The sequence below is a fragment of the Leucopleurus acutus genome (assembly GCF_964270905.1).
Source record: "Leucopleurus acutus genome assembly, chromosome: X".
NCBI classification, from domain to species: domain Eukaryota; kingdom Metazoa; phylum Chordata; class Mammalia; order Artiodactyla; family Delphinidae; genus Leucopleurus; species Leucopleurus acutus.
Window position 1 is genome coordinate 126,639,869 of NC_139148.1, and position 23,047 is coordinate 126,662,915.

Below are 23,047 nucleotides of genomic sequence, written 5' to 3' on the forward strand. Positions count from 1 at the left end.
CTTCAAATTAGTCATTTTGGTTTCAGTCAGAAATCAGTGACGTTCTGCACTGTGAAAACCTCATCACCCTGTAGTTTGTTCCTCATTATACTTCGCCCGGTGAAGCTTTCAGTACAACGCCCTGCTGAGCAAAAAAGGAAAAAACGGGAGAGATTTGGTTGCATTCCAAGAGCAGTGAAACTCTATGGAGATTAAGTTCATTCTCACCAGAGATATGAGAATTAGCTGTTCTTTGTTGTATGTGTTAAAAAATGCAGCAGATAACACCCATGTGCACGCTCAATCTGCTCTTCCGATTTTTCGTCTGGAATTTGGTAGCTTAATGAACTGATGCAAAACGCAGCCAAGAGCCTTCTCACAAATCCAGCCTGGGTCGAAAGCCCCAAGCGCCCTGACTGCCGGCCGCTTGAAGGGTTCTCATGCGTGTTGAAGCACGTTTCCTTTCTTCTCTTCCTTTCTTTCCTTTCGGGTTTTAATTATCTTGCCCTCAGAGGAAGAGGAAGGTAGTTTGCAAAGCCAAGAGACCAAAGTCCCTTGGTTCTCCTCATGGGACAATGAAATGGGATCCCTGGGACTGTCATTCTGGGCTGTCAGGTGCAAGGAGCGAACAGAGAGCTGGAAAACTGACATATTGCTCGCGTTCCTTGGAAGCGTGAGGCTTCTGCTCTCATGTGTGCACGGAGCATGATGGCTGCAGCAAACCCTCTTCCCAGGTCCCACCCCCACTAAACATTGCTTTAACTTGTCCCCTCATCCCACCCCTGACACCCCATCGTTCTTACATTTCGGCAAACTGACGATGGGCTCAGGTTACACAGGGCCAGTGTATGATGCTGAGAGTGAGTCTTGTGCTCCACGCTTCATGGACCCCAGATGTTACCGTTGACTCCACATCAGCCTCCAACACGGAGACATTGTGTCACGTGGCGGCCGTTTGGGGTTCTGATCTCAGCTCGTGAATGGGAATGACAGATGATGCCAACAAACGTACTACCTGTGGATGGCGTCTGGGACTGTGAATGATGGGCTGGCTTTCAGTAGTACCTGGACTCGGCGTCTTTGTTGACCAGGCGGGGCCCAGACGTGAGGCCTGGGCTTTGGGTGGAGCTCTGGGGTGTCTTTGATGTTCCCAGACGGTGCTGACATTTGCTGGGCGTACCTATGAGTGATCCGGTGAGCTCCTCTGTATCTGGCATGGTTTGCATTATGAAAGGATAATGTCCATGTAAACATTCTATAAATGTTGCCACGATTTTTAGATGGGGAAATGAAGTGCTGTTTATCCAGGAGATAAGGCTATCAGGGTCACTTAGAATTTGTCAGTTCACGTATTCCTGTGGAGAAAGGCGGGTGGTTAGGTGTATTGACCTGTTACACTCCATCTATATCAATATCTAGTTACGCTACCACGGATATTGCATGCTCTGGGATCTTATTTTGTAAATTAACATTATGATACTCCTGAGCAAACTAGGCTACCAATGATAGGTATTAAGGTTTGGAACGTATTCAAAACCTGTCGACTGTACTTATATATTATATCAGTATATCTCTTATAGATCCTTTAGCTCTTATGTTCGTTTGCATGTCAATTACCTAATTAAGTCTTCACATGACATTACAGGTTTCGTCTGCTAGCCGAAAGTAGAGCGTTCCTATGAAAACTTTCAGAAGCAAAATGGTGTAAAAGTGAAGAGTATCCCCCCAATTTCTGCAAGTTCTCATTATGCCACTTGGCTTTTAAGAAAGACCTATGTTAGTAAGGGAATGACGTTTTTTGTAAAAGAGAAAATCCTCTTCGGATTTTTTTTTCCGTTAGCGAACAAAGGTACTAACACAGGTCTCTCGTTAAAGTGGCTTAGTGCAAACGTTTGGAAAGCAGGGGATACCTGTATTAACATGGGGAAGGAAAGCAACATTTATACAGCACCCGCTAGGCATCTTATGTACATATATAATTGAAATTTTCCCAGCGTATATGTACTCACTTGGAGTGGAATTACAATCAAAAGCGGGGGGGGGGGGAACCCAATGAACAAAATAAAAATAAAATCCACTACAGTGAGACTTATAGATGATGGCATAGTCTTGCATGATGAAGAAAATAATTGTTTTCTTAATAAGGAAGCATTCCATTCTATAAAATCCAAGGACCCAGAATGTATCTTAGATATAGCCTGGAAGCTTTTGTACTGATCCTCCAATGGGAAAGCCTGAAATGTCATGAGAGTCAGCGTTACACAGTGTTTATAAAACATTTGTGCCCTAAGGTCATTCAAAGGTTTTTACACCTCTTTTCATTGTTAGTAGTTTGTTGGTCAAGCCAGACCCCTTCCTTTGTGAACAGTTTCCCACAAAACAAAAAGGAGTGTGACTGATTGGGTGACTTGGATTTTTGTAGACTTCTGAAGATGTTCTTAAACTCTCCTTTGATTTTTCTTTTCTTTTTTTTTTTTTTTTTGGCCGCCCCGCGTGGCATGCGGGATTCTTAGTTCCCAGACCAGGGATCAAACCCAAGCCCCCTGCAGTGAAAGCTCGGAGTCCTAACCACTGGACCGCCAGGGAATTCCCTCTCCTTTGATTTCATTACCACAGGCTAACACTGGCTGTGGGCCCAGGACAGAATTCCAGTTTATCCACAATAACATATTTGATAATTCCTTTCCCTTAGGACTTCGTGACATCTGTGAATTCTGAGCCCTAGGCAGTTGGCCACACAACGCAACCCGAATTCAGTACTTTTTTGCGCAGTGGACTGACTTTGGGGGACTCTGCTGTAATTGCCTGTAGTGATCAAGTAAGGACAAGGGAAGAGGATTATGCCTTACTTAAGTGGTCACGAGTACAGTTTCTAATAAGCAAGTTTCTGTTTTCTTCTGTATTCGGAAGAACTGGTCAGGGTCTTAAACCCATGGAGAATAAAGAAGGGGAGGCCTGCGCTCTATGCAGTATCAGTTCGGGTGGCCTCGGCTTGTTGTTTTGTTTTTTCTCCTTATTGATAACAAGGGAGATCTAAATAACTTACATGCCTAATTCATCTTTGTCTCCTTTTGTCTTTTTTCTTTGCATGTCAGTCACTATGAACAAGACCGTAGTGCACTTAAGAAAAGGGAATGGGAGCGCAGAAATCAAGAAGTCCAGCAAGAAGACGATCTCTTTCCTTCAGGCTTTGATCTTTTTGGGGAGCCCTACAAGGTAGCTGAATATGTATGTCATTTATCTTTCTGGAAAATGGTTGCCTGTTATATTTTTGAATGCACTAATCAACACTTAATCTATTTGCAAAACACCCAAATCATCTCCAGGAGAATATGTTTTACAAATGAAATATATACATACGCTGTATTGGGGGCAATGGCAAGTTTCTGAGGAAGTCTTCAGAGACAAATTCCATCTTCTTGGGGGAACACAGTAGGATTTGCAAGGGACTTATGAGACTTCCTGTCTCCAAAGAATTCTTTCCTGCCCAACACTACCTACAGCAAGGAGTGCCCCCTGACGCTTTGTCTCACTTTGATTATCAGCGTGGCAGCCCCTGAAGACTTCATCAGAATGTCCATGGATATGTCGGTTTCTCCTCCCAATCAGTGCCATCCATGACAAGGCCGCTGCTTTCTGTTTCCATTTTAGGTTGTTAGCAGCTGTTCAGTGGTTCGAGTACTCTTTGAAAATCACTGTTCTAGGAGAAAGGGCAAAGCCAATCATTTTTTTCCCGGTGATTAATAATCATGGGTTAGGAGATTGCCTCAACCAGAAGAGCTAGTGTAGCTAGGTTGATTTTCTAGTGGCATTCTGGCTAGTGTGTAGCTCCAATAATGATCACACTTCTATGTCTACAAGTATTGATTTCACAGTGACTGCCTCTGAACGTTCTATTTGGGGTGGGGTTGGGAGAAGAATCTTGGTGAATTGCTGGCAGCTGGTTGGTTTTTATTGACATTTACTAGCAGGGTAATTTTCTGTAATGAAACACAAATGATCTACGAGGTAAAAGAACAATAGAGGAAATGTTCACGAGTTGTGATTTTAGAAGAGCACCATTTAGGAGACAGTGGGGTAGACAGTAAGCTGTCTGGACTGGTGACCAGTGAGACCAGAGTCCCGGTGCCTTGTTGAGACTAAGTAAGCAGCTCTTGATTGAGACACTCAGGTGCCTTCCAAATTTGGTAAGTCTGACAAAGAGGCTATTAGTTTTCAATTTGTCAATAATAGTATAATCCTTAATGATCCATTTTTCCTATCTCAATTGATTTAATTTCTATACTGCCTTTGAATGTGCGCATGTAGAGATATGGTTAGCTTGACAAGGATTTATTGAAGGCCCACTGTGTGCCAGCCACGTCTTAGACTAGTGTCCAAAGGGAAATAAGACGTAGACCCTGCCTTCAAGGAATTCCTTGTCCAGTGGCAGAGATCATCACGAATGAGTGAGGGCATGACCGCATGGTAACTGCTGAAGAGGTAGGCAGGGGAAAGATGCCCGAAGACTTCTTACCTCGTACCAAGGAGTTTGGACATGAGTCTGTACGCGAAGAGAAGTCATCGCAAGTTTTAAAGTTAGGACGTGGCTGGGACAGACGAAGAATTGTAAAGATGATGTTGAAGTGTGGAGAGTGGTGGGTTGGAGGGAAGGGAAACTAGAGGCAGATAAAGAAGCTATTGTCGTTGGCTGACGGGGGTTCATGGCAGGCTGGATTTAGAGTAGAGCCAGGAAGTTGAAGCGATAGGGCAGGTGTCTGCCTGGAGGTGGGGAGTGTGCGATAGGAATGAACGATTCCGATCTTTTAGATTTGAGAGGAGGCTGGTGTTATTAACAGGTTGTTCAGGAGGACAACAAGGTTGGTGCTTGTAGAGAAAAGGTAATTAATTCTGCTTTGAGCGTGATGGGTTCAAGATGCCAGTGGATGTCAAGGGAGAGATATCCAGTAAGCTTGGGGTGTATGGATCTGGAGCTAATGAGAGTGGTCAGGAGAGAGAGTTAGGTGTTACTACGTAGGTGGCAGTGGAAGCTGTGAGAATGGGTATTATCACTAAGCCAGATGGCCGGGTAAGGAGAACAAGGAGAGAATCTTGAGGAGCAGTAACATTTAAGGGGTGAAAGGGAGAGTCGTTTTCTTTGGTGATGGTGGTAGTCATGGTGGGTTGGGGAGTAAATGGGAAAAGGTGAAATAAAGAAAGAGAGGCAGTGAATGTAGACTTGATCTTGCAGAGAGTCTTTGTATGGAGGGGGGGAAGAAAGGAAGATACGTAGAACGAAAGGGGAACAATTATTTGGGAGGAAGCTTTTTTTAAGGGGAGAGAAACGTGAACATGTTTAGAGATTGACGGGAAGGAACCAATGTCAGTGGAGAAGGCGAGGGTGAAGACACAGGAGAGAGAGGTGATGGTGAGCAGAGCAAGGTACCAGAGGAGATGAGAAAATACAAAACTGCGAACATGTGAAGAGTGATGAGCCTTGGGGAGGAAGGTGGGAATGGAATGTTAGGATGAGGAAGAAGCAGGAGAGTGGAAGGAAGATTGGGGACACGATAAGAAGCTGTGGCCTCCATATTTTCTAGAAAGTGGAAGAGAGGTCAAAGGATGATAGATGCCTCATCCCTTCTTGAGAAAGAGGAATGACCAGTTTTACCTCTTATCTTCGGAGGGGTTAGAAAAACGAGCTTTACTCAAAGGGCTCGTTCTGAAAATTCAATATCTACTCCATGCTTAACACCATTATGAGGTGTAGAACCCTTGGCTTATTTCCCCCTCTATAATTTTAAGTCTTGTTGAATTAATGGTCTTGTACCTTTAAGGTAAATGCCCTTTCTCGTTAACAAGCCTGTAATATAGATGCGTATCTATTTTTAGATGTAAGTAGTGTCGTTTTGAGTAGGCAGTTAAAGAACCTGTTATCAACATTGTCATTTTCAAAAGTCATCTGTCTTGATACGACAAGAGTATATCAGGTCTGTGTGTCGTTAGTAGCCTGGCGCCTTTATGCTACTTGATGGGGAAGAGGCTTTGCTTTGGAGTCGAGACTATGAAGGAAAGGAATAATGCTAACAGTTGATGACCTGGTAATTCTCTTTCTTTCACTGCCGCTTTGATGACTGACTGCCATCTTGTGCTGTGTACATGTTCAGGGTTTCCTGGGAGATCACTGGGCAGTATGCTTCTCCTTTCCCCCATATCACGATACTAGAACAGATGTACACCTCTAAAAGCTCCCTAGACCTGGACTGGTGTGGACACCCTTGGCGTATCTGGACATGCCAGTGGCAATGGGAGTTCTAGAGCTGGCCTGTGGTCCACCGGTAGAAATGAGGACATTCCTACCACAACTTTTCCTGAGGGTTGTGGTAGGAACGCCTACCAAATTAGAAATCAAAATTCCTGGTGGTTGATCAGGACTTTAAGGAAACTTCTTGCCACTCTAAATCCTAAAACAAGGCCCGATCGCCCCTCCGATGGCTTTGGTAGTTCATAAGCTAGCCAATGAGCATCAGTCCCTAGGACCCACTGCCCTTTCTTGGCAGAGAGAAGAAATGGTGACCTCTCGTGGTCCTGGCTGATTTCTTCCCCTTTTTGGCTTCATCTCTACCACTCCCAGAAGGGAAAGAATGTTGACCACCCCTAGACTGGGGTGCTGGTGGGTAACATCCCTTGGTGGCTGAAATCTGAGTTTGTGCCGTGCTGCTGAAAAGGATGTGTTCAAAAGTGCTTGAAAAATGTGAAGCCATTTGACGTGTCTAGCTTAGTGTGGAAAGATGGGGAGGGAAGAGGAACTGGCATGTACCAAGCGCCTCCTGTGTGCCAGGAACCGTGCTAGAGCTCTCTTCACGTGCTTGCCTAGCCCTTACAGCATATGGGTACGCATTTTCCCCGTGTTTCCCATGAGGAATTTGAGGTGAGCTTCTCTGCAGCCTCGTATCCGCATAAGTGTGATTCCATATCTGTAACAGGAAGCTGTTTATCCTCGACAAGAAGTCAGAAGACCCGATAAGCTTACCTCCTGTGTGACTTTGGGGAAGAAACTTTATTTCTCTGACCTAGAGTTTCCTTTGCTCTGAAGTGAATACTAGGAGCTGATAGAAAAAATAACTGATGATAACAACAACAAGTGACATTTTACAGCTCTTCACAGCTCAACAAGGATGAGGAAACCGAGGCGCAGAGACATTAAGTTGCTTATCCAAGGCCATTTGGGTCAGGGCAGGTAGAAGCCAGAGTAGACCAGAACAGCTGTGCTGACTCACACGGTGATTGTGAGGGTCAAGTCAAACAATCCGCGGAAACCTTGCTTTGAAATCCATAGTGTGCTATACAGATTCAAGGTATTAGCATTATTATAATTAGAGAAAGAAATAGCAACTTACAGCTTAGAGAGATTAACTGTAAAAATATTAGAATTTTAAAAAAAGGAATTACTAAATCACATATATTAGCCACAATGAAATAAAAGAAAAAAATGAACCTCAAAACTGAAATTATTTTGCTATTTCAGTTTTGAGGTTCATTTTTTACAGCAGTCTCCTAGCACAGTGGTCTTGCAATGCAATTATATTACTGATTTGTAGATAACATTAGAAGCAAACTGAGGCAGCTCTGCATTTGCCGAAGTAATAAGAGGCAAAAAGCTTAAATGAAGGAGTGCTGTTAGTCACGAGCCACAAACCAGACATGTAATGTATGCCTGAAGATACTTGGAAAATGCATTTCCTTGATGATGGAGAAATTGTGATTACTTAGAAAATAATGGCTGTGGAGGTTACCTTTAAGGACTCAACCAATTATCAAGAACGGGAAGTAAAGAATTGGCCAAATTGAAAGAAGCCTATAATTGATTGAAATGGCTAAATTTCCATTTTTGCCATGTTTGTAATGTGCAACCAGGACGGCTAAGAATCCCTTGCTCCTTAAAAAGGTTCTTAAGACTCGGGGAGGATGAAGAAGACGATTAGTGTGAACCAGAAGTTGCTATGGTGTATAATGAGCGTCCATCATGTAGGTGGACATAAATGTATTTCAGGCCCCGTTGGGTTTTCTAGCCAGTGGATCTTATATCGACATCTTGAGAAATTTAAAAACTGGTTGACAGTTACCCACCTCCAGTGTTGGGAAGGCAGAGAGTTGACTCTGACGACCTGGTCCGTATTGTTAATTTTTTTTTTTTTTTTTTTTTTTTTTTTTGCGGTACGCGGGCCTCTCACTGTTGTGGCCTCTCCCGTTGCGGAGCACGGGCTCCGGACGCGCAGGCTCAGCGGCCACGGCTCACGGGCCCAGCCGCTCCGCGGCACGTGGGATCCTCCCGGACCGGGGCACGAACCCGCGTCCCCTGCATCGGCAGGCGGACTCTCAACCACTGCGCCACCAGGGAAGCCCTGTTAATTATTTTGAGACTGTTGAGTGGTGGACTTCTTGAGGCTGTGTGTCTGTGTGTCCTCTGTGCCTAACCCAGCCTCATGAGTGTTTTGAATTTACCAGTGTGTGTTTTAGAATGACCATGGTAATTGCTCCTTGTAGCCACAGCACGTCTGTTACGGATCTTCCTTCAATCAGCAACTCAGAAAGTGTCACCAGTGAACTCAGCCTTGAACTATCTGCTATGTAGTTCTGGTCACAAGTCCCTCTGAGACAATCGCTGTGTGAGGAAGCTAGTTGAAGGGAATTGACCTCCCTTCATCCCCCCAGGTTATCCCAGCTCCACCCCTTATGCCATTAGTGTACAGGAAGGCCCTACGGTTGGACCTATTAACTTGGCCCCGTAACTCCACGTGCAGACATGCCTTCACCGAGTTAGACTTTAACACAGTTCTGCTTTTTAGTCATCATAAGGAAAAGCCATGTGAAAAACGTCTTTGCATCTTCTGTAAAATTGGTGCTGAAAAAACGACTTGTTTTACTGTTCAGAGGTTCTCGTAACCTTGTAACCGAACCAATGAGAAGAATTCCTTTTCAGTATCCGGCAAATGTTTATCTCATTTAATGAATTAGGATGTGCTTCCTGCCATCAGACAAGAGAATTCTATAAGCTATGAGCTTTTTCTTTTGGCCTTTAGCTATCAAGAAGCTCAAAGTTCAAGTTGACGTTCAGTCACAGTAACCAAGTTAGCTTAACCTTTGCTTTTCTGGTTATGTACCCTTTACTCCAAGCCACTGCAAATCCTTTATTGATATAGGCAGGGTATGAATTATAATTTGATTCTGTTCAATTCAGCAACAATTTGCTGAGTACCTAGGATGCATCAGACATGGTACTAAGTGTTGAGGACATGAAGATGAATAAAAGGTAGCCTCTGACCTTGAAGAAAAGCCCATAGTTTTGTGCTGGAAAAGAACTTATAACTGTAGTAGACCCTATGTAGTAGGAGGTGGATTTTCTAGACTTATTTGGAGAGCTTTCAATTTTCGTCTAATTTTAGTCATGTAGACAACAGTTTTAGACATTGGACAGCTTAGAAATTCTCCTAATTTCAAGCATATTTTAAAATCTAGAGATGGAAAAAAATTCTAAGCATGCATCAGAAACCCAGATCAGTAAAACAGTAAACCGAAATGAAGAGACGTTAAAACCTAAGCAGGGTCTCTCCACTGAAGATAAGATGGACATGTCCTTTTTACTTACTGCCGAAATATGAACAGGGATGTGACTAGCTTGCTTGCAAACAAATGGGCCTTGAGGTTCTTGGGTCCTGATGATGTTGGCCCAGAGAGAGTGAACAACTTCTCAGAACTTTGAGGTATTGTGGTGTTCTCTGTGACATCTGGGGGCAAAGTTCTGATTCTCTACAACTGTCTTTCAATGAAAGTTCAAAGAATTTTCGGTAAATGATCAATGAACTGTCAATGAAAGGTCCATAACTTTGAGCTTCCTGGTAGCTAAGGCAAAAAGGGAAAGGTTATAGAATTCTCTTTGTCTAATGGAAGGAAGCATGTCTTAATTCATTAAAGGAGACAATATAAATGGAGGCATTTAAAAATAGGAAATGAAATGGTGTTGTTTCCCTTTGTTGGGTCAGATCCTGAAGACGGCAGGTATTCGTTTTTATCAGGCAATCATCTGGTCCAAGAGGTAAACTATTTGAGGGACCAGCACAGCCCTGCAAGTATTTACAGCTTGCGTTGAATTCTACTGGGCCCTGACCACAACGAAATCTCTTTGTTTTTTAATTTAGGGATTGAATAGAGGCCAGTTTTGGCTGCTGCCCAAACGGTTCCTTGGGCACCTCCGTTGAAGGAGACTGCTATATACAAAGAGTTTATTCTTGCCTTAGCTGAAAAGTAATTTCTGCCATTAAAACTGACAAACCTAGGGACTTTCAGGGAATAAAAGTGATTTCTGCCCTTCTCTACCTATTAAATTATGCCTTTCAAATGTACCTCTGAACATGGAGTGATTATTCAGCTGAGGATTATAAGGAACTGTAATTGTTTAATCACTCCTTCAGCACCAAGGTTGCATGTGATGCAATATAAGATGTTCCCGAGTATAAGAAAACTAAAACCGACTTATATTTATTTGATTTCTAAAACTCCCCATCCCCCATGGAGCCCTCTTAGCATATCATTAGCATGCTTTTCCTTAGTCTTTGAATATGATTTGCCCCGTGACCCGAGTTGAATGCGCTATACAGTATGTGGGGATTATGGTAATAACAAGGCCAAGGTTCCCAGCTCGATTCCCTCTGGTTACTCCTTCTCTGGATCCTTTGCCGGGTCCTTCTCTTCTCTTAAAGGTTGACGTTCCACAGGGCTCTCTCCTGAGCCTGATCTTCTCATTCTTCGTTTCCTTTCCCTGGGTGATTTCATCCATTTCCAGCACTTCACCCTCCATTCATCCGCACACTCTCCCGTCGTGACATACAGAGAGCAGCACGCAGCCATACATCCTAGGTTTAGCCTGAGAAGCCAGGCTTGAATAGGCACACACCAGGTGTTAAGGGCGTGTGAGCAACCTTAGATGTGACACATCTGTCTTCAGTGGAGTCTGTACCAGTGGGGAGGTAGTCACCCGCTCCTGTACATGGAGAGCTGGCCTATGACTCCTGGGACATGGAGGCTACACAGGGTAGCCGTCTTCCCCAGGCGCTGGCCCTGCTGCCAGGTGGCTCCATGGGTGCTGGTAGCCTTCTTTCACTGCAACGTCTTGGGCCAGGATGATGCAGCCTAGACACAAAGCAGCCCTTTGCCCCTGAATTCAGCAGCTGGTTTTGATAACACCTTTGGCAGGTAAAGAGAATAGACTAAAACGTCCTTGTGTTGATTCTCCATATAGAATGACGTAGTTGCCAACTTTGAAAATCGGACTTTGTTTTGATTTACTTAACCAACAGTTTAAATTCTTGAATAAATTTTTCTAAACCCTTGAAAAGACAGAGGAGAGCTTGAGTCACTGTTGATGAACAGTTTGCACCATTTCAAAGTAAATGAGCATGAATCATCAATATGTAAACAGTTGCCCCCAGAATATGTAGGCAGACACCAGTAATTTATGCAGTCTTTGATTAAAAGGAATTGGATTCACTTTAGTCATACGTTAGCTCAATTCAATGTTGTCTAAGCCCATGCCTTTTCTAAACTGAGTGTAGTCATGATAGCACAGTTTAACTGACTTCCTTATCCATCGGGCTAAGGCTTTTTCATGGTGTAATGTAGCACAAAGGGCTGACATGTCAAGAGCAGACATAAGTCGAACATTCTATTATAATTCCAATGATCAGTAAGCGGAAGTTGTTAATCACAGTGTAGAATGTACAGTTCAACTCATTGGACCTAAATTAAGTTATTTCGCTAATAAAATTCGTAAGCAACGTAATTTAAAACTTTCTCCCAATGAGCGTGTTTAAGTAAGAACAGGCCAGGGAGTATACAGACATTAATCACACAGCTCATTCCAAGAGGCTCTTTCAACAGTGTTATTGATTTTTTTCTCTTACATAGCACATGAAATGTATGAAATTATATGGCAGCATGAGAATTTTAAAGAACCCTATATGCTAGTCTACTTAGGGCATCTGTATGAAACATTAACAGTAGGAAACACAAACCTATTCATTCTCTCTCCTCCCACCCCCATCTTTTTGTTATTTTAGACAAACAAAGGTGATGCACTTGCCAACCGAGTCCAGAACACGCTGGGAAACTATGATGAAATGAAGGATTTGTTAACTAACCATTCTAATCAGAATCATCTAGTGGGAATCCCAAAGAATTCCGTGCCCCAGACTCCCATCAACAAAAACGAACCGAGCTTTTTTCCAGAACAAAAGAACCGAATGATCCCACCTCATCAGGATAGCACTCACTCCTCGGCACCGATGCCTCCACCTTCTGTTGTGATACTGAATTCAACTCTCATACACAGCAACCGGAAGTCAAAACCTGACTGGCCACGAGACAGTCAGAACACTAGCATGGTACCGGCCAGCCAGGCTGGTAGTCAGCCCAACAAGACGCAGCCCCCAACACAGGACCAGCCCCCTGCCAGGCTGGAAGACTTCTTTGTCTACCCAGCTGAACAGCCTCAAGTTGGAGCAGCTGAAGAGTCAAACCCATCTGCAAAGGAAGACGGTAACCTCAAGTCCAGTGGAGGGGATACGTTCAAAGAAATCTTTCAGTCCAGCTCACCAGAAGAATCTGAATTCACACTGCAGGCGCCTGGGTCTCCCCTAGTTGCCTCTTCTTTATTAGCTCCCAGCAGTGGCCTTGTGGTTCAAAACTTCCCACCAGGGGTTTACTGCAAAACGAGCGTGGGGCAGCAAAAACCAACCGCATATGTCAGACCCATGGATGGCCAGGACCAAGCCCCGGACATCTCTCCCACGCTGAAACCTTCAATTGAATTCGAGAACAGCTTTGGGAATCTGTCATTTGGGTCACTCTTGGATGGCAAACCCAGTGCACCCAGTTCAAAGACTAAACTGCCAAAGTTCACCATTCTCCAAACAAGTGAAGTAAGTAACTTTTAAAGTTCTGTTTTGTTTCTTTTTGTTTTGTTTCGTACCTTCTTGAGCTGTAGATGAGACTCTTCAAGGTCAGAGTCCGAGTCTTGATCTCCTGTCACTTGTGACTTGACCGAGTAACACTCTGCAAATACAGTTAAATCTCCGTAATTTGGAATGACAAAAGGCGAGGTCAGTCTGAGCGAGTGAAAAGTTGGAGTTATAAAATAGTTTCAGAGAATGCATTTGTAGTAATATTCTGTACAAATCAGTCACATTGGAGATTTTCATTGGTCCTAAGCAGGATGAGGTACATGAAAAGACTGTGAGTCACCCTAGGCCTTCACTAACTGATAGCGTATCATAAACATAAAACACAGAAGTTCCTTAAGGTACGAGGATGTACAAGTGTGATTTGCTGGAACCGGAAGTGGAAGGCATTCTTTAAGAATCGTAGTTTCTTGAGCGCTTGCAGGGCTGTTCCTTGGCAAGATCTTGACATTATCTTCCGTATCCCTCAGTCTTTCCTTCTGCATCACCTTCTTCTACAGATGCCTACCTAACCCTCTTGTACTACCTTGATCCCTTCTGTCAAAGCCAAAAGCATTGCCTTATAAAAGAGAAGTCCAGAGGGGCCAAAGCCTCTCCCAAAGGAATGAATCGCTAACGATTGGATCTCAGGCCTTGTGGCCCCTGGGTGGGGGGCATATATTGGGCGCCTCTCAGATGCCACCATGTAAGCGGCTGTCTACTGCACCTCAAGCGCTTGACTGCAGAAGAAACCACTGCTTTCACTGGTGACTGAAGGCTTGAAAAGACACGGAGGAAGAAAGTAGGTTGAAATTCTTACTCGATAGGACTCACAGACAGTCTGTCTGAACTATTGCAGAGTCCGAGTTAGTGGTGTCTGAATTAGAGAAGTCTGACCACACGTACCCTATGGGTCTTCTTTTATTCACACTCAGCAGATGCGCTGATTTCAGAGGCCAAGGAAGGGAGGACGGGGGCCCTTGGTTTGGATTTGCTCGATGCATGTTTTGAGTATTATTTCATTTCTCAGGCGGTTTTGCTGTTGGTATCATCATCAATCATCAGGTCTCGTCAAGCTTCCTCCCAAGTATCTCTCCAGTCTGTCACCTCTTCACCCTCACCGCCTTCGAAGCGCCCATGAGCATCTCTGGCCTGGGCCGCCTCCTGTCTGGTGTCCCTCCCTCTAGGCTCACCTCTCTTTCAAACCATCTTCCATCCAGGCCGATCCAGTGCGCAGATCTGACCATGTCACTCTCTGCTTTGGATTCTTCAATGCCTTCTCATTGCTTCCAGGAAACAGTCCAAATTTCTTAGTCCCACATACAAAGCTCTTCACTCTCTGATTTCATACTCCCTTCCCGACCTCATACTTCACGACTTCTTCACATGCAGATGAGATCTCAGCCACGCGGAGCCACCTGTGGTTCCCCGTCATGTCCTGCTTTGTCACGCTTCCTTGCTTTTGTGCCTGCTGTCTCCTCAGCCTAGAATGTCTCTCCCTACCCTCCTTTGTCTTCCTGGTGAAGTCCTGTTTCTCCTTCAAGTCTACTTGGTTGTCACTTTTCTCCATGAAAGTTTCCCTGATTCCACGAGGCTTAATGACAAAGTCCTTTCTCTGGGCTTGCCGAGCGCCTTATATACACCTTGGCTGGCACTGACGTCATTGTATGGTAGTTACTCGTTTATGTGTCTGTCTCCTCTATTAGACTGTGAGCTCCCTGAGAGCAAGGAATGTCTCGTTCTTCTCTGTATCCCAAGTGCCTAGCAATCGCCTGGCACATAGTAGATACTCAATAAATGTTTGTTGAATGAATGAACTTCAAAAATCGTTACTTGATTACATTTCCTAAGCCATAATGTTAGTCAAATAACACGAACAAAGGTAAACAATTGCTAGAAGATCCATTCTCAGTTGTATTTCCTTAATTGTACTCTGTCTGCCTGTGTCTTACTCTATTCTTGTCCTGCATGGTCATTTGGAAATCCTAAATCCTAATTTCCACCTGATGACTTAATACAGGAGTGTGATACTTAAAAGCCAGAAAGCAACCTCCTTTGAAAGAGGGGGAGCCTAGTGGGAGGTGGGACATCTTTCTTGCCCCGTCTCTCGCCCTGGTCTCTTCTGCTCTTCTTTCTTTACACGACAGTGCTGTTACTCAGGGCTGGTCTGGAAATAGCATTGGCCCATCAAGAAGTCTGTTATCCTGTATCAACACCTCATTGGCAGAGTGACAGCTCACAGACCCACTGAGATCCACTCCACTGTAATCCTCTCTCTCATACATTCTCAACATGGCCGGCCCAGATTCAGAAACGACTCCATGCTTTCACTCAGTGCTCGGGCACAGCAATGAGAGGTACATTTCCAAAGAGAGTCTGAGCTGTCGTCAGCTCTGGTGATGATGCCCCACGGAGCAGCCTATGTGTACGCAGCCTTTAGTGACGGTACAAACAAACTTCGGTAGAGCCTTGTCTGAAAAATGGGTCGGATGCAATGAAGTCATGATAAGAGATCAATGAAGAAAGTACTTATTTTAAAATCTAGGTGTCAAGGAAGGATTTGAAGGAGGGGTAGAGAGAAGCTTAGGGCCCTGAGGTCAGGAGAGTAATATACAGGTTTCAAGGGCAATGTGAAAACCAAAAATAAGCGGAAAGGGAATGAGAAGTTAGCCAGCCTAAGAGAGAACTTAGAAGATTAAAACGTGAGTGCAAGTACAGACAGGGTGGGGCCTTATGGAACTTTGAACCTAATGGAACTGATGTGGCTGAAACTCTGACCGAGTCTGGACATTCACCCTATTAAATCTTGATGTACTTTTCAAAAGCACTTAGCATTAGAATTCAGCCCCAGTCCCTGGCGCCAAGAGTTCCAGGCCTGGGGTTCTGGGTCCCTGGTCAAAGTAACCATCTACAATGAGTGGTAGCATTATTTTGAGTTATTACTGACAAGGCTCGTCCACAGAGCAGTCATAGGATTTCTTTGAGCTTTCCCAGCTCTTTCCCTGGCTCAAGTGACAGGAGGCTGATGTGTGTTCATGAAGTGTATTTGGGCGGAGTGGGGGGTTGAATGACCAGGAAAAAGACACGTTCTAAGATACACGAATAAGCAGATATGAAGATATTAGTGAGTTGAGAGATCATAAACTATTTATTATTGGAATGAAATGTGCATGTGTGTGTGTGTGCCCTTATTTGTTTCTGTGTCTACACTTGTGTACGTAGTGGAGACATTTTAATTATTTCCCATCCTTGAAACTTTCCTTGCTTCTTAGAATTTCTGTACCGATAATAAGGATACTAATAAATACTAACTAAAAAGGATACTAATAAAATCCAGCTTTCTTGCCAAAGGTCAGCTTTTCAATGGAAGCACGCTTTTTAAACAAATGATTTGTTTAAAAGCTTAACTCACTATCTTTCCAGGAAACAAACAAACAAACAAACAAACAAAAGACCGATGTGTTCTGCAGTTGCGCTTAGAAGACTTTTCTGTGAACTGCATCTGAAAACAGTAAAAGACCTATTTATATCAAGTGGAAACTGAGGGTTGCTTGCACATGGTGTTTCATTAGGAAACGAATTTGTTAATAAATGCAGCTTTATACATGATTTCATTACAGATGTTTTTGCTTATTTTTTCATTAGGATAAAAAAAAATCTGCCTCTACGGTTTCTGTGTAGCTGCCCGAGTGCACCCAGCTCACGAATGTTAAGTTCCCGCCGTTCTCTGCAGTTCTCACACAAGGGACCTGAGCTTCCTATCCACGTACAATAAATAAAGCTAATTACAGCCGCAGCGTTCACTGCATAGGGTATAAAACAAGGCAGGCACAGGCACAAATGCAGCAATACCTTTCAGCTGGCGGACAAAGGGAGCCACTGAGATGAGCTAAAGCCAAGTCCCATCATTCATATATGTATTCAGCGTTTCCATCCAATAGGCTTTCATCCCAATAAGCGTCCATAAGTACAGTACGAATGTGCGGAGTGTCATCACCATAAAGGGTCATTGGCTTTCCAAGGTGCTCTTGGCTGTGACCTAAGACTATCTGAGGTTCCAGTTGCCTCGAAATTAGGAGCCTCTTGGAAAAGTTGAGCGGAACTGAAGGAATGATGGGACTTGGCTTTAGCTCATTTCAGTGGCTGCCTTTGTCCGCCAGCTGAAAGGTATTCCTCGCATTTGTGCCTGTGCCTGCCTTGTTTTATATCCTATGCGGTGAACGCTGTGGCTGTAATTAGCTTTATTTATTAAACGTGGATAGGAAGCTCAGGTCCCTTGTGTGAGAACTGCAGAGAAGGGTGGGAACTTAACATTCATGTGCTGGAAGCACCCGGGCAGCTACACAGAAACCGTAGAGGCAGATCCTTCCAAGAACGGAAGGCCGTCCAGCTGCTGTACGCAACCTGTGCTAAGCATTTTTCACTTGATGTACGTCGTGGATTTCTTTTTTTGCCCATTCTCAGGGAAATAAAATAGTATTCAGTCTAAGGCTCTCACTGCTTTAATCCCCACCTCACTGGGAATGAATGGAGAAACCTTGGAAAGGCCTCACACTTTCAAGGGTGCCAGCAGAGACCTTGACCTTAAGATGTATCCCATAGAAGTGTAGGATCCAGAAAGCTTTGTATGTTCTCTGCCCATCCATTGCATAGTAGTTGCTTTTTTCTTTGTGCTTTTTGACTAACTCTTCCAACTGCTTGGTCTCATTGGGATTAAAATTCATTTTCCTCACCACCCCTCTTCCTTTGCCCTCCGCCCCCCAGCAACTTCAGTGTCTCTCTAAGCTGAATGAAGTAGCCTTCGCCGAGCATCTGAAAAGCATCGTCAGTAATGCCAGTAGAACTTGGAGCCTCACATTCTTTGTGATGGAGAGGTCAGAGATGCTGGGAGAGGATTTATTTAAGGTTGTCATATTTCGGTGATTACAAAAAGGTGTCTTGGGGAGGGGCGGCTGAGACCACCGTCTCAATCATAAGGGTGTCTCACCGGAAAGTGACGCATAGCTGTAACCCCAGAAGGTTTCACAGAGACAGAATGCAAGATAGATTCTTTAATAATTTTTATTTTATATTGGGGGATAGTTGATTTACAATGTTGTGTTCGTTTCAGGTGTACAGCAAAGTGGTTCAGTTATACATATATCCATTCTTTTTCCGATTCTTTCCCATATAGGTTATTACAGACTACTGAGTAGAGTTCCATGTGCTATACAGTAGGTCCTTGTTGATTATCTGTTTTATATATAGTAGTGTGTACATGTTAATCCCAAACTCCTAACTTATCCCTCCCTCCACACCTTTCCCCTTTGGTAACCATAAGTTTGTTTTCGAAGTCTGTGAGTCTGTCTCTGTTTAGTGAAGTCAGACAGAAAAAGACAAATATCATATAACATCACTTATAAGGGGAATCGAAAAAGATGGTACAAGTGAACTTATTTACAGAGTAAGATAGATTTTTTTTCTTTTGCGGTACGCGGGCCTCTCACTGTTGTGGCCTCTCCCGTTGCGGAGCACAGGCTCCGGACGCGCAGGCTCAGCGGCCATGGCTCACGGGCCCAGCTGCTCCGTGGCATGTGGGATCCTCCCGGACCGGGGCACGAACCCGTGTCCCCTGCTTCGGCAGGCGGACTCTCAACCACTGCGCCACCAGGGAAGCCCAGTAAGGTAGATTTTGAACTTGATCTTGAATACTGGGTGGAATCACAATAGGTGAAGAGGGATCTGCAGGGCAGGACCGTTCACGTGCGTGCAAATTAGTGATGGGTGGAGAGACTGTCAGGTACAAAAAAGGGAGATAAGAACATACAAGGTATATTCTGAGCATAGGCCGGTTTGTCTGTGACTGAGGGTTTATCGGACCAAAGTGAGATGGGGCTCAAAAAGCCAGAGTCTTAAGTGTCTTGAATGCCTAGGTGTTGTGGCATGCAGATTGTGATGCTGAACTTGAAACCCCACTGTCCCAGGGGCTTCATGGGTGGTGGCCTAGGAACTCTCAGGCCAATCCCTGTCACTGACTCAAGCAGTAATTTCTGAGCTCCTGCGTTCTCTATTCCCTTACCCGAAAGCACATCTCATTTCTTGCTCTGTAGGCATCGGTTTTCCTCCGCCTGCTTTCCCAAGGCTCTTTCTAGAGCAGTGCTGAAATGGTTGTTGCAAACGACGCTCTCCTCCCCCGTCCTTCCTTAGCCCCTCTCCCTCCATTTTCTCTAGTCAAACTCGGGAAGAGAGCTCAACTTTGGCCTAGTAAAGATTGTGCAAATGCCTGGGTCTTTTTTTATTTCCCCCTCTCATCTCCTCAAGTCCTCTTCTTTAGCATATATATTTCTTTTCTAAGGCTGTATGTAAGTGATTCAGCCATCAACATCCTGGAACCATGTCAGCTATTTCAACATTCCATTTTTTTAAATTAATTAGACTGTTTGGTTTCAGTGCAACAGTCTTGGTGCTCTGTGCTTTTAAATCCCTTGTCACTTTTAACACTTTTCTTTTTTTTTTTTTTGGTTGGAAAGATTGATTTACTCTTATTCTGAAAGGAAACCTTTAATTTTTATACTATGCCAATTAAAATCATCATTAATAAGGATAGATTTTAAAACATTGCTATTTATTCATCACTTTAGTAATCCTCTGTGAGGGGATGTGTGGTATATTACAAAGTACAGTTTGAACAAGGTCTCCTGAGATGTGGGTTTCACTTCTGGCCTGGACTTGCTGCGTGAACTTGAGAGAGTGAGTTTACCTCTCTAGGCCTCTCAGTTAGATGGGGAATTCAGATTAGCTCATCAGTGAGGTTTCTTCCAGCAGTAAATCTCTGAGGGCGTGCTTCTCCTTTGTAGTTAAGCCCAAACCCACCTTGTCTGTAAAGGTCCTTCAGCTGTTGCCTCCCTCCAAGAGTGTGGGCCTTGACAGCCTGGAGTGTGTGAGCCTTGTCTGCCCACCTCTCAGTCCCAACCTTCAGAACAGTTGGGGAATTTTGAAGACTTGGCCAGTATGGGCAAACTAGAATTGGATCTTCTTTTGGGATTGGATACCAATTCGGCGTGGAGTATCATTATATTTCAACTCATTTTTTAAAGAAAGATGAACAGCTATAGGCTGCATTTCACTGAAAGACACCAAGCTGTGAACTCAGGAAATAGTGTCCTAATCCTTTTGTCACCACCCACTAACATAATGAAAGATGGAGAACTTCTGTTTTCACATGACTTCTAGGAAAATATTTTGACAGATTCAGTATGCAGTAAAGCGATAAGCTTTTGTTACGTGTGTTCCAAATCATCCTGTTATCACTGGATATATCGATTAGCTTAGTACATTCTGAGCCAGTCGTAAAAAACAGACTGTTCACATTCTGTGCTAAAGAATAAGAAAAATTGACGGGTAGATAACCATATTGATTCAAGCCAAACAGTGAATGCGAAGGGCTTTAGAAAGGAGTTATAAAACTCTTTATGGCTGTTGTAAGTCTCTTAAGTATTTTTTTTTAATTGACGTGAAAGCAAACGATCTTTAACTGACTATCTTTTTAAAAAGTGCTATGCTTTGGTTACCGAATAGAGTTTATAATATAGGTGACAATAACAAAAACCTATTACCTTTATACTTAGGGTTTACAGTTGCTTTCATATACATCATCTTATTTTTTTCCAGCTTTATTGAGGTGTAATTGACAAATAACAATTGTATATGTTCAAGGTGTACAGCTAGATGTTGTACACCTTGATGTTTTGATATACATAAACACTGTGAAATAACCTCCACAATCATGCTAACGATTGTGTGTGTGGTGAGAACACAAAATCTACCCTCTTAGCAAATTTCAAGCGTAGAGTATGGTATTATTAACTATAGCCACCACGCTGTATATTAGGTCTCCAGAACTTATTCATCCTGCATAACGGAAACTTGACCAATATCTCCCCATTTCCCCCAAATCCCCAGCCATCTTATTTTGATTTGATTCTCACGGGTCCTGGGATTATTATCATTCTCGTTCCACAGATGCAGAAATGTAGTCTGGGAGAGACCAAGGGTTGCTTGCCTAAAGTCACACAGCCAGCAAATGGCAATGCTGGGACTAGAACCCAGGTCATCAGTGCCATTTCCATGATGCCATGGAAATTCAATTTTCTAAAATTACCTTCTCTACTGGCATGTAAGGGGCAAGAGAGTAATGAGCTGAATCCAGCGTAAGTTGAAATTCCCCTGATGGGTTCATATTTCAAAAGTCAGGGGCCAAACCTACCAAAAGAGCCATTTTTCCTATGGTATTACAGGTTGCACTCATGTGTTTTTCATTTACAAATATGGTGAGAAGTAGTGTTTTTGCAATATTCCTAAATGAGTAACATATGACACAACTTGTTAGAGGACATCTTCTTGGTTCATGAAGTTCCTGAGTTTTTGTCTATTTGGTAGGATGACTTTAGCAGAATGATCAGACAACAGAGGTAAAAGCTGGATTTCTGTGGCTGAAACACAGCCATCCTCTAGATGAACGTTAGGTGTGAATGAGGGGTCAATTAGAAGCAGGCATGTAAATAATTGTTATAGAAGGAGTAAGAAGTCTCTCAAATGTTTGAGCCCCCCAAGTATAGTAATAGAAAAAACTTACAGATCATCAAATTTCAAGAGTACTTAGCAAGGAGCAGGAAGGATCCCTGGCTTTTATCCGTAGATGCTGAATGGGTGAGTCTCCCTGTACCTTAGCAAAAGAATGCAGGGAATCCATCGACTGCCTACTCAGAAAATCACTGTGAGAATCCGGGAACTAACTAGCTGTGAAAGTTCTTTGAAAAATTTACCAGGGTCTGGAAATGGGAGATATATTTGTTTTCCATAGACGGCCATAACAAAGTATCATAAACTGGGTGGCTTAAAAGACCAGAAATTTATTCTCTCACAGTTACAGAGCCTAGAAATCCAAAAAGGTATTGGCAGGGCTGAGCTCCCTCCAAAGGCTCTAGAACAGGATTCTTCCTGGCCTCTTCTAGCTGCTGGTGGCCCCAGGCATTACTTGGCTTGTAGACCCATCACTCCACTCTCTGCGTTCGTCTTCACGTGGCCTTCTCCTCTGTATGTCTCTCTGTATCCTCTCCTCTTCTTAAAAGGACATCGGTAATTGGATTTAGGGCTCACTCTATATCCAAGATGATTTCATTTCTAGATCCTTAACTAGTTACATCTGCAAAGACCATATTTCCAAATAGTTACATTCTGAGGTTCTAGGTAGATATGAGTTTTGGGGGGACACGAGTCAACCCACTACGAGAAGTGTCATTTCTTCGCACATCCCAGACTGGGAATGGAGGGAGGCCAGTAGTGTTGATTATGAAAAACCCAAGCCAGTCCACAAGAGGGAGGTGGGCTTCTGTACCTCAGAACTGAATTCAGGTTTAGTCCGCAAAGGTTCTGAGCCAACTTCTCTTTAAGCTCTTCACTTTGACTGTGGATAAACTGTTAAATACAGTTGTGGAGAAGTGATTTTTAAAAATCCTTTAGATAGTAGCTATCATGTTTCTTCCTAATTAAGTAATAGAGAAAAAAGAATTTGTTAATGCAGTTGACTTGATTATGAACTAGAGCTTGGGTGGGCAATTTTTTCCATGAAGTAAATATTTTCAGCTTTGTGGGACACACAGTCTGGCAAATGCTCAACTCTGTCACTGTAGCATGGGAACAGCCATAGACAATACGTAAATGAAGGGGCATGGCTGTATGCCAATACAATTTTATATGTGAATACCAAAACTCAAGTATCCCCTATTTCCATGTTTCACAAAATATTCTTTTGATTTCTTTCAACCATCTTACAGTGTAGAAACCATTCTTAGCCTGTGAGCCATACCAAAACAGGCCGTTGGCTGCATTTGACTTGCAAAACAGTGTGCTGACCCCTGGGCTAGATCTAGACGAAGCTTCAGACAGCAAAAAACATTGGCTTGCTCTACCTGTCATCAATAGGAAGATGGCTTTGAGAAGAGAGGGGAGGAAGGTCAGCTCTGCAACCTGCAGAGAGCAGAATCCTGGATCAGGAAAGGTGCTGGTGGTGAAGGTAGAGCTGGCCGGTGGGGGAGAGGCTCCTCCAGGCCTGC

At 43.6% G+C, this 23,047-nt stretch overlaps 1 protein-coding gene across 5 annotated transcripts in view; it reads left to right on the forward strand.

Moving 5' to 3' along the window:
- The window catches only part of AFF2 (ALF transcription elongation factor 2), a gene marked incomplete at its 3' end in the record, with an annotated part of 487,225 nt that overhangs the window by 152,750 nt on the left and 311,428 nt on the right, over positions 1-23,047 (forward strand). For 3 of the 5 annotated variants that reach the window (XM_082865216.1, XM_082865218.1, XM_082865219.1), the window contains exons 2-3: positions 3,075-3,195; positions 12,075-12,935. In XM_082865216.1, the coding sequence (XP_082721342.1) occupies positions 3,075-3,195; positions 12,075-12,935 (982 nt within the window). Of the gene's footprint in view, positions 1-3,074; positions 3,208-12,074; positions 12,936-23,047 lie in introns of all 5 variants that reach the window. The other 2 variants (XM_082865217.1, XM_082865220.1) reach the window with 1 other exon arrangement.